The sequence below is a fragment of the Morus notabilis genome, unplaced genomic scaffold, assembly GCF_000414095.1.
Source record: "Morus notabilis unplaced genomic scaffold, ASM41409v2 Scaffold2216, whole genome shotgun sequence".
Taxonomy (NCBI): Eukaryota; Viridiplantae; Streptophyta; class Magnoliopsida; order Rosales; family Moraceae; genus Morus; species Morus notabilis.
Genome location: NW_010367946.1, coordinates 178,325 through 190,231, shown reverse-complemented (window position 1 = coordinate 190,231; position 11,907 = coordinate 178,325). Strand labels below are relative to the sequence as shown.

The window sequence follows — 11,907 nt, the reverse complement described above, 5'->3', positions numbered from 1 at the left end:
TTTTCTTCCTCCTCTTTTCTTTCTTACTAAACAAGAGATTCACTTTCTCCCTCTACTGTGCTCTCGCTTCTATCAAACATACTTAGGTTCGGAATAAATAGGAACGAAAAAGTTGAAAAATTAAATTGCAAGTTAAATCAAGCGATCAACAAATTAATACGATTTCTTAATCAATAATGTTAGGTGGATACGCACCTTGAGCTAAAAGGGTTGCATTTACCATTTACAGCTAAGGCTTTAAGAACATAAGGCAATCAATCGTACAAGAACAGAAGGCAATCAATGGTACAGAGAAGTGTGACAATCATACGAACTACTTAAAAGTAAGATTTTATTTTTCCAAAATGGAAAATTGGATTTTAATTTACTGCACATAATTTGAGTGTAGTGAGATGCTAAAATAATTGAATTGATGGTATTGGCACTAATATGAATTTTGACCAAACAAACTTGTTAACAACAAAAGAAAAGAAATTATCAACAAAAGGCATGTCGCAAGCAGCAGCTTTAGATCTTTGATTTTTTTTTTTTTTTTTTTTTTCATGAAAGATGGGTTCCCATCCCTGGACTGCTATTTGTATGTTCTAAGGGGGACAATATACGCACAACTGCACAAGAAATTGAGGACTTGTTCGTTTGTCCTCAAACTCAAACAAATTTTGAACTCAAATTATAATTATATTTAAGTTCATATTTTTTTGTAAAATTTAAATTTAAATTTTTAGTTTTAACTTGAGTTTGATGTTAAAATCTGAGTTCAAGCTCTCCCGTTAACTCAAGTTTTTAAACTCAAACTCAAGTTAATGAATAATATTTTTTCTATTCTTAAAAACGCTATAACTTTTTCGTTTTAATTCCGATTGAGATGATTTTTTTTTCTATGCGTTCACAACGAAAAGACGAATAAAACATCATCCATATAGCCTATTAAAATTTTTCATTACCATTGAGTTTTTATTAAAATACTATTCAAATATAAATTTAAGTTTTGACCCACCCAAATATAAACTCAAATAGATTTTCAATTCAAATCATAATTCAAAATGTGCACATCTAAACACAAACTTAAATTAAAATCTCAACTCAAACTATCATCAAATACACCTTAACTAAAATCAAGATTCGAACTCAAATCATCTTAACTCAAAAAATACAAATGAACAAGTCCTGAGTTTCTTCTGTGGTTGATGATGTTGTCCGTATTGATAACTTCAAATGTTTTTTCCTTCAAAATTATAATAATTGAAGATATGATTAAAAAGTAAACTTTAGTTATGCTACAGTAAAATTATTTTAAAAATAATCATATATAACTTTCTTATTATATTAAAAAATTATCACATAAAATCACATTTCAAATTAAATTAAAAATTTAAATCAACCAATTAAACAACCCTTTTATCACTTTATATTCCGAAAATGTATTTTTAATCAAAACCACAATTTTCCGATCCATACTATTTTTCAGTAATGGATAAACAACCAGATTCAATGCCTCCGTGCAACAAAGCTTATACTATTTTAAACCCCCTTCTTTGTACCATTTTTCTTTCAACGGTAAAATTTTATACCCACTCAGTGAAAGTGACAGAGGACACCATTATAACGTTCTGCCACAAAATTTGTCCTGATCCGCAGGAACTTTTCAACAACTGAGAAAGTCCCCCACCAAGTCATAGACATAACCCCAAGTTTCAAAAGCCATGACAAAGCAAAATCTGGCATATGATCCAAGGGCTCTGCTGTCATTTTACTTTTTAGTCAATTCCACAGTCAGAGTCTTGAATAAAAAGACCCACCATTAAAAGAAGCGAAAAATTGAACCCCAAAAAAAAAAAAAAATATATATATATTTTTTGGTCTTTTCTCGGGGTAATTATCAGTTTTCATTTTCACCCTCGAAAAGTCATTTGCCCCCCCATTTTCTTGTTTAACAAACTAGCTTTTTGGAGTTAATTAAGCGTGCTTTGGAATAAAGATAGTAATTGAGAAGGACACAGGGAAATTCCTTTATTATACCCGCCATTTTGTACGTAGAGATTCTCTGACCCTCTTATATATAATAACCACGATTCTCAAATCTTTCTTAAATCTCAAATCTCGCTTTCTTCTTTGTCTTCGTGTGTATGTGGACTGGGTTTCCACAATGCCGGAGCTAGGTTTCCCGGAGCAGAGCTCGTTGTTGCCGGCGGCGGCGAGATCCGGCCTCAGAGCACGCGACGCCAGCCCCGACTCGGTCATCTTCACGCTTGAGTCTAACTTGAGCCTCTTCTCTTCCGCCTCCGCCAGCGTCGACCGCTGCTCATTCGCCTCCGACGCCCACGACCACGACTCCATCGTCTCCGAGATCTCTCTGGTAATTTCCGAGCCTTCTGCTGCCAATGTTTTTGCGTCGGAGAAAAAATGCGAGTTGATTTTGATTAGAAACAGAATGTTTTGAACTCCGATCCACTAGGTTTTGGAAGTGTTGCATGTTCGATTTTTCTTGTTCCGACGAGCTAGCTATCAATGTGCGTGAATGATCGTATAAATTCAAAAGCAGAATGGATAATGTAGTCTATCGCTTAACCATAATATTCAGTAGTGTGTAAGTTGATGTTATTTTGGAGTCGGTCAATTTCGTTTGACTAGAAACTTGGAAGAGAGAAATGGCTATAGATTTGATTTTTCTGGAGCGCCAAACTTTTTTGTGTTTTTTTTTTTTTTTTTTTTTTTTTTTTTTTGTAAATATTGTTCGTCATTATTATATTTCCGCTTTTTCTGAGAGAGAGAATCTAGATGATGAATCTGAAGGTAGTGGTGAATTGATGCAGCATTTTGCAGCACAAGATAGTGAGCAACAAGAGAGTTCAAGTGGTCCAGATCCAGATCCAAACAAACCCGCTATTCACATCAATAGGAATAGAAAAGGCAAAAAAGTGAAAGGTACAGCTATAATCGTAACTTTTCTCTTAAAGTGAAACAACCAGCGACGTCTTTTAGCGAATTTTTCAAATCGAAATTCGAAAGTCCTTTTCTAGCAGCTGGCTTAACACTGTTTTCCTTTCAACTCAAATATTTTTCGCAGTTCAAAAAGAAGAGAGCGATGGGGAGGTAGCTCTTGATTCTGCTAGGAGCTCCTTTTCTCTGGCCCTCAAAGGTAAAGAATTTCAAATTCAATTTAACCATAGAGTCGGTATTTTAGGTGAAGCTTCGTTGTAAGGCTTCAATTTGACCACTTCTTTGTAGAGTGTCAGGAACGGAGATCCAGATCTGAAGCTTTATCAAAGAAGCAAGACAGGCGACGACCCGCTTCCTTGGATTTGAACAATGCAACTGCTTCTTCACCTCGATTGGTAACCATCAAGAAGGCGTCCTTGACTTCTCGCAGGTCGGGTAATTTCCCAAGTCCCGGAACCCCAAACTACCGGCACGCAAGTGTAGGAATGCAGAAGGGTTGGAGTTCCGAGCGAGTGCCTTTGCATTCCAATGCTGGCCGGACGCATGCGAATGCTTTGCTGTTACCTTTCAATAGCGGAAAGACCTTGCCTTCAAAGTGGGAGGACGCTGAGAGATGGATTTTTAGTCCGGTTGGTGACGGTGCGGTGAGATCTTCGTATCAGCAGCCGCAGAGGAGGCCAAAGTCGAAGAGTGGTCCACTTGGGCCTCCTGGAATAGCGTATTATTCTTTGTACTCGCCAGCCATACAGATGTTTGATGGTGGTAGTGTGGGCAATTTCATGGCTGCTTCTCCTTTCTCAGCTGGTGTTATAGCAGCAGATGGATTGGGGATCCAAACTAACGGTCACGGTGGAGCCTTTCCTGTTCGCACAGAGCCTTGCATGGCCCGTTCAGTTAGTGTCCATGGTTGCTCTGAGATGCTGACCCAGTCTTCAGTGCCTGTTCCTGAAGGCACAAGTATACCTTCGCTTTCACTCCTTTCGTTAAACACAAATTATTTATTCCAATTTTAGAGAAATACACTTCTTTTTTGGCGGTCCTGTCTCTTTACTGGATTACGTAGGATATCAATCGAGTCTCGTACTAGTTATGGCTTCTGATAACTCGGATTCTTCTTGTTAAGCCTTTTGCATGTTGCAAACTGCACTTCTGTCTTTTACTATTTCCTTATTGACCATCTGTTGCTTGGGGGTGCGCTTTAAGTTGGTTAACATGGTTGAAACAACTGATTGGAACAATATTATTTAAATTTAGGTAATACAATTTTATAAAGATCGCAACTATTTTCAATCTAAAATTGGATTTCTTTATATTGTCAATTGTCTTAATATTGTGCTCCATTATCGGTGATCTTGGGCCTCATGCAATCTATTCAAACGTACAGATGAAAATCTTGATGGGGTCAAGGATGCAGCCACCAATGTATCTCGTGCAGTTTCAAGAAGGGATATGGCTACCCAGATGAGCCCAGATGGTAGCACCCACTCATCTCCTAAAACAGGGCCTTACTCTGATTCTACCCCCTCAATCCTGCCTATCCTAGAGTTGGAGAGTGCCCCTTCTTGTAAATTGGAAGTCAGGGATGTGCAGGTAGATGAACGAGTCACCATGACTAGGTGGTCCAAGAAACACAGATCACGAATTCCTGTGAAGGGTTCTGAAATTTTTGAAAACTGGAAGAAAAAAGATGGAGATGCACGATCACCAGCTTGGGATCTTTCTGACACAGCAAAGAGCATTTCAAAGTATGCACACTTTAGACTTACAACTTTAACAAGCGTATTTTCTTCTTATTCTTGGTCAAGTAAGGGTAGATATAAAAATACGAGGGTAAATATGATGCAAAAGATATATATTGCCGTTTTTGTTATCCCTGTAACACAATGCTTTGCCGTTTAACTCAAGTCAAGTTTTACAATTGCGATTGAAGATGTGTAGATCATAGGCTTCTAGGCTTCTAGGTCTGCACGAGGAGGGTTGAAGTTTTCCAAAATGTCAGTTGATATAGGGATATCATGGAGCTCTTGAATGGTTCTGAGGTTCTCTATGTTTTTTATCCACACTGAGACTAAGAATCTTCTCCCATTTCTAGAGTACGATGTTGGTCCTTATGCAGCATACAGTTACTTGCCCTAATTGTTTCAGTCATACTTTTGCTTTAGTGAATACTAATTTGATTGAGGTGTTAGACAAAAGATGCATAGAGGCGCGTCTCTGATGATATTGGCATGTTAACGTCCTCTCTTTTCAGGGTTAAAAGAGAGGAAGCTAAAATCACGGCATGGGAGAACCTGCAGAAGGCAAAAGCTGAGGCAGCAATACGGAAGCTAGAGGTTCTTACTACATATTTCTCCATATATCTGAGGTTACCAGTTTCCCTGGAGGAAATAAAAAGAGGAGGAAAAAAAAAAAAAAACCCCATTGAGAAATGAAATTAAAAGGGCTTCCCCCAGTTTCTCATACTTTCTATACTCTCTGTGATATTATTCATTGTTAATAAAGGTAATAAGCGAAAATTTGTTTTAATCCACTTTTGATCTCCTCCACCCCATAAAGATATTGAATAGACAGAGCTTCTTTTTTTACCACTCTAAGTTTGAAAATAAAGATTTAAATGTCCCTCATAAGTAAAAGAGATGTCTAAATGCCTTTTTCTCTTTCATGGTTCGCCCCTTCAATCTTCTGATCTGGCAAAGAAACATATAAAGATAAAAATAAATTTTCATGATTGCTGGATTTAAAATTTTTTCCCTTCAACAAATTGTAGGCCTTTTATATAACTCCATGCCAAGGTGTATAAATTGTGTGTTTTCCTCCTAGCCAGTGGAGGTTCTCTCAATAAGAAAAGAAAGACATTGCCGATTCTGCTGTCTGGATCATGCTTTACTGTGTGGATTGCTTTATTATGCCTTATAAAATGCATCCATGTTCCACAGATGAAGCTGGAGAAAAAGAGATCATCATCCATGAATAAGATAATGAAGAAGCTGAGATCGGCTCAGAAGAGAGCTCAAGAAATGCGGAGCTCAGCAATAGCTAACCAAGCTCACCAAGTTACTAGGAGTTCTTCACACAAAGCTGTATCATTTCGTAGAACCCGTCAGATGAGTTCTTTGAGTGGTTGTTTTACTTGCCACGCTTTCTAATTCCTTATCCAGCTATCTGTTGCTCCACTTGACCTCCGATGCCAGGTATCTTATCTCATCATTTTTGTTCTATGGCGAAAATGAATTTGTTTTGGTCAATAATGGATTTCTTATCTCATCATTTTTACAGGTTTAAGTAAAAGAAGGTGTCCAGAATGAGTGCGATCATGAAGATGTATAGCAGTGAGTAGCTAAGATTGTGACACAAAATCAGTGTCCGAAATAGATTTTTGGTGTGACAAGGATCAGTAACTCCGCACGTTTGCCGAAACAAGAAAATAGAAAGACTACCCAGTACTGCTTTTGGAGACTGAGAGTCGAATAATGCATGTATGTACGTATTATGTAAATCAGAATGATAAGATTTTATACTTTTTATTTTTTCAATGTCTTTTCCACTATAGCATTTCGCCTTCGTTGTGCAAATGAAGAAACGATTAAGGGGTTTAATTCCATTAATTACAGAAATGAAGATTACTGAGTTCCCACTCTGGGCATTGTATGTTACTATTACACACACACACACACACACAAACACACACATATATATATATATATATTCGAACGGTCACCAATATATCGGCTACGGGAAAATCCTTGTAAAAGAATGGCGCCTTCAACATTACGAGGGTGCAAGCTTGATTAAGCGAAAACCATGGCTGAAGGAGGTCCGCCTCCATTTTAAGGTTGCGTTTTGTTTTGGTACGAGGGTTCTAGAAGTGGAACCGTGATTTTGGTTTTTGGTTTAAACTTCTGTTTGGTTGTAAAAAGTAAAAATGGATTTTAAAAATCAGTATTTAATTTAAATGATTTTAGTTCAAGATTTGAGCTTTAATGTAACGTTTTAAACTAGAATCACCTTAAAAAATAAAACTACTCCTTTTGGTTTTAGATAATTCAAACTCCTAGTTCTGAATTTGATTCTAGAATCATAATTTCAATCTCAAGTTCAAATAATGAATCATACTTCTAATTTTAAAACTAAAACTACCATGGTTTGAACCTCCGTACTAAATGCAACCTAAGGGTTGTTAAACGCCACAAAAAACGGCACTAAACAAAAGAGTTGCTTACGAAAGTAACATACGCACCGACAAAGTAGCATTTAAAAGGGTTATTAAAACTCCACAAACAATGACACCAAACAAAAAGAATTGCTTATAAAAGTAACTTGTAAAATTATAAGCTGTACATGGGTTGTTTTTTTTGTCCTGTCTGAAAGGGTGCGGGTTGCACATATTTAGCCCCAACGATGTTAGAAAAATTTCACAATCAAATGACGTTTGGGTTGGGTTGGGGTGGGGCAGGGTGGGGTTTGTGGTCGGGTTCATCATTCAAAGAATCAAAGTTCAATCTAACATTCAAAGTTTATCATCAAATAGAAATAATAACTCCAACATTCAAAGTTCATCATCAAATAAAAATAATACTGATAATCAAACATAACTCCAACATTTAAAGTTCATCATCAAATAAAAATAATACTAATTAGTCCATCATCAAATAGATAGCAATTCAAAGTTCAATCTAACATCAAACATGAAGCAAAGTAGTCCATCTAACATCAAACATAAAACAAATATAAATTAGAGGCTTAATTTAAATCCATTCAAAATAAGTACTGCAACAGCAATATCCTTATCAGTCTACACTCATAGGCTCTTTATCAGGCATATTTATACGGGTTGGGTTGGGGTGTGTGGGTTATTATATATAGGCCCAACTCACAAACCGCTTCAAACATCTCGGGCTAGACATTTAGTGGGCTGAAAAATAAAAAATAATACGGAAATAGTAGAAAATAGGCTAATATGAAAAGCTTAAGGAAGTATATAGGCTAACTTTTAGTTATAGAAATTAATAGGTCATAACTTGTCAAGTTATGGTTCATAAACAGATAAGTTATGGACAAACTTGTCAAGTTATGGTTCATAGCCAGACAAGTTATGGACAAAAACCGTGATTTATGGACAATAACTTGTCAAGTTATGGTTCATAACCAGACAAGTTATGAACAAAAACCGTGATTTATGGACAATAACTTGTCAAGTTATGGTTCATAACCAGACAAGTTATGGACAAAAACAGTAATTTGGCCTATTTATTAACTTATGTAAACTATTGGCCTATTAATTTTAATTCATCTCAAATATTAACTTATTTCTCTATTTCTCTCAAAATAATATTATAAGTTGTATTTTTTGAGTTGGGTTGGATTTTGGGGTTGTTCGGATTTACGTACAAAAACCGGCAAGTAGCATTTGAAGACGACAAACAAAGATCTTAAATACATAAAGCACTAAAACGACTAAACCGCAAAATAAGAAGAGATAAACTAGCAAGATATGGACTCAGCACTCAGGTTCCTACATCAGTCCACTTGGGGATTGGTCTTCTGGATTTAAAACAAAAAAAAAAAAATATCAAAGATAAGTTAAATTTTGTGAAATTTGACTTTGGCCCGATTATTTCATGTTGAGAAAATTTGCCTAAAATCTAAACAAATAACAGAGAATGAAAAATAACCAAGGAGGAATAAAAGCACAAAATCACACTAAAGATTTTATACAAGTTCACCAATTTGAAGGGCATACATCGTTTCTACCGCCGCAAATTTCACTAATTAGTTAAAGAAATTTTTTACAGAGAAAATCACTCAGTCTCGTTTTGTGTTTATCTCACACTCAATAAATGTTTCCTAACCTCACTCTCTAATTTTCTCCAAGAAAATTCGTGATAAATAAATCACCTAACAAGGCTGCTGTGCAGCCCTCTCGTAGCGCCATTTTCTCCACTTTTTTTCCTCCGTGCAATGATTAGGCTCCATCTTCAACATTTCATAATCGGCCTTTTTTCTTCTGAAAATTAATAAATCAGCTTCTTATGATTAGAATTTAAGAAGTAGGCAAAGCACTGTTCTCTAACATTCTAAATCAAATTTCCAAATCCTTATTGTCCTTTTTTCAATTCCTATTTTTTCTCAACTCACTTTATATAATACGTCGAGTTTACCTCCTCAACCTTGCTTTTATGAATCTAGAATCTAGATTACTTTCTTCTCTAACGCTGAAGCATGAAAAATAGAGGCTGCACTATCTCAACTCACTTGACTTGCTTTTTTAGTTTTGAACTCTTATTTTAGAATTTTTTACCTTTTAAGTTGATATATAATAAAAGAATTTGATGGCGGAAATTAACAGTGTTTAAAGCAGTTCGTAAATTTTTTATGCCCCTAGAACTTTGTTGTGAAAAAAATATGAAGAGAGGTCGATTTTTATATAGAAATAAAAATCACTATAAATAAATGTTAAACATATATTCACCAAATTACACTCAAACATTCCGTGGGCTCCACTTTATTTATAAGAGAAAGATGTATATATACATATTTCAACTTACGAAGCGCACCAACCAAACACTCAAAATTGTTTTTTGAAATCCAAAATAACGCTTAGCAATAATTATCTGAATTTTTTCATAGCTAACAATTTATTTTAACAGCAAAACCAATATGGGATCTTTTAAAAAGTTGATGCAATGCAACAGTACTGGCCATTAAAAATGGAGCTAGGACTTTATTTCAGTAGGGGCACTCACAAGAAATTTTTTTTTTATTTCTCATCATTTTTATTTTTTTCCTTCTAGTTACTAACAATTTTTTTTAAGAAATAAATTATAAATATGCAAATCAAAGTTAATCCCCAAGATTAAATAGTAAAATTCACACATAATTAATCAACACAAACTTATCCTGTTCGATAGTATTAATTCAAAGTCAAACAAAGCTTTTTATAAAAGCGTGGAAGAAAAGAGTGAATAATAAAAAATAAATCAAATATTGTCTAAGATTATTCAACCAAAAGAATAGTGGCTATCTAGGAGATTAAGAAAACCAATGAAATAACTTAAAATAGTGGGATTGGTTCAAGAAAAAAATAAATATGGTCACTTTTTATAGAAAATATATTTTGATGGGAGGCGCATTTGTAAAATTATATAAATTATAAGTGAAAATTAAATAGATAAATAAATAAGTGAGTGCACGAGTCACATAGGCTTCCATGTAGCTCCGTCCATGCTGGCCATAGACAGTCATTGACATGATATTCCGGAATCTCAGTCGGGTAACGTCAAGGCTGTATGAGTACTTTAATCGGTTCATCAAAAGGACCGATAAGTGCAGGCACGGATCCCAAGCGGGTAAGATTGACATAATCTTGAACGCCATGAGCTGATATTCCTGGAAGCAATATACCATTCAACCTATAAAGTGTCTGAAACCAGCCCTCCTTATATTCTGGACCATTTCTACGTGGGAGTATGAAGCTCCTAATCAACTCCCACACCGCATACAGAAGCTTCGGAATGCTCCATATCAAAGAGAAGTAGTTCTTGTTTGGTGCATCGGCAAGAACCTGAAAATATCCTCATTAGAAATTTACATGCTATATTTCAAAGAAGCTAGGAAACATTATATGCACACATATATAATTGTCATACTGTTTGATTTATAATTGAACCTCCGATTCCTTAAAGAACAAATTCAATCCATCAAAATAGAAGTTAAAGAGGGTATTTATGCTCGTCGTGTCCTTAATGTGAAAATTAGAGGCCAGAAGTTCATTCTCTTAACTCGTACTGATGAGAATTTGACTCTACAACTGTTTATTTCTTATATAAGTTTCTTTTCCAAACAACTGGGCCGTGTATAATTCATATTTTAGTTGTTGGATGATGTTGAACTATTAAAAAAAAAAAAATTCAATCACAATTTTTTTAATTGAATGAAATTAATTTTTAATTTTCTAGTGATTGAAATAATTTGAAATGCATGGTATATCTTAAATTTTTGAGATGTAACTAAAATTTCAAAGGGAGAGATCCTTTTTACCTTCCCATTGTAGAGGCTGTTGAAGAAGGGGCATTTGCCAAAGTGGTTTGTACAAGAAACTTTTGTCATTAAAAGGGATCCTCGGCACCAAGTCGAAGGAGTAAACATACCTACTGTAACTCAAATTGTACTTTGACAGTTTCTGTTCCATGTAGGTTCAAAATTGTTCATCCCCAACCCTAGGCTGTCCATAAGTGTAAACACCCTGCAAAGCAAATCAGCCTGGCCGTGCATCGCGAGCGCCGCCGCGAACATCACTGACAATGCGCCACCTAAGCTGTGACCCGTCACTATAAACTTGGCATTGCGGTTGAGTAGCAGTATACCCTTGAGCAGCTTTACGATCTCATAGTAAGCGTAGGGTTTCAAGTCAATGCCATCTTTGCCTTGTTCTAATAACAACTGGGACGGCGTAGTGTTGTCTTGTTGAATTATGCCGAGGGCTTTGGCGAAGCCCCGGTGGACCTTTCCGACGTTCTCGATCTCGTAATACGAGAAATCGATGTCCGTGCTCCACCCATCTGCACTAAATGGGTCGGTGCCTCTGAAGGCCATGACTACCAGTTTGGCGTTGATCTTTGCGTCTTGAAACATGAAAACTGGTGTTGAAAATGTTCCGAGGTAATCTGAAGCATTGGACAATGGTGTAGGGTCCACTTTGTCTTACAAGAGAAAAGCTGTTATCTGCAATATAATGTGAGTTTGGTGCTATTTTTTGCTAGGATAGAAGTAATAATTTTGTCATCAATTTTTTTTTATTTGTATATAATTATCTCAGCCAAAAAAAAAAAAAAAAACTGTTTAGTGAGCTTAAGTTAAAGTGAAATTTTCGACGAGATTAATAGTATGATAAATATTTAAAACCTACTAATTGTTTTTCTTTAAATATTTGTCTGTCTATTTTTCTTAAATTAATCTATAAATATCATT

General features: G+C 35.6%; 2 protein-coding genes across 2 annotated transcripts; one reads left to right on the top strand and one right to left on the bottom strand.

Annotated features, from left to right (window-relative positions):
• The first annotated feature begins 1,909 nt into the window (after positions 1–1,909).
• On the top strand, positions 1,910–6,571 carry LOC21392877. Its single transcript, XM_010113884.2, has 8 exons — positions 1,910–2,356; positions 2,814–2,925; positions 3,068–3,139; positions 3,229–3,897; positions 4,325–4,685; positions 5,192–5,273; positions 5,877–6,131; positions 6,217–6,571. The coding sequence occupies exons 1-7, from the start codon at positions 2,147–2,149 to the stop codon at positions 6,084–6,086; spliced, it is 1,716 nt and encodes a 571-aa protein (XP_010112186.1). The 5' UTR covers positions 1,910–2,146; the 3' UTR covers positions 6,087–6,131; positions 6,217–6,571.
• A 3,645-nt stretch (positions 6,572–10,216) lies between these two features.
• On the bottom strand, positions 10,217–11,532 carry LOC21392876. The gene is made up of 2 exons (XM_024175925.1): positions 11,182–11,532; positions 10,217–10,501 (listed from the first exon to the last, which is right to left on the bottom strand). Exons 1-2 carry the CDS (start codon positions 11,530–11,532, stop codon positions 10,217–10,219), a joined length of 636 nt encoding a protein of 211 aa, XP_024031693.1.
• Positions 11,533–11,907: the final 375 nt, after the last annotated feature.

Excerpts from the sequence above, each read along its gene's own strand:
- LOC21392877 (XM_010113884.2), top strand. The coding sequence starts at position 2,147 with ATGCCGGAGCTAGGTTTCCCGGAGCAGAGCTCGTTGTTGCCGGCGGCG. Across the intron at positions 3,140-3,228 it reads CTTTTCTCTGGCCCTCAAAG|AGTGTCAGGAACGGAGATCC; the intron begins GTAAAGAATTTC and ends ACTTCTTTGTAG. Across the intron at positions 5,274-5,876 it reads CAGCAATACGGAAGCTAGAG|ATGAAGCTGGAGAAAAAGAG; the intron begins GTTCTTACTACA and ends CATGTTCCACAG.
- LOC21392876 (XM_024175925.1), bottom strand. The coding sequence starts at position 11,532 with ATGGCCTTCAGAGGCACCGACCCATTTAGTGCAGATGGGTGGAGCACG. Across the intron at positions 10,502-11,181 it reads AGGCTGATTTGCTTTGCAGG|GTTCTTGCCGATGCACCAAA; the intron begins GTGTTTACACTT and ends GGATATTTTCAG.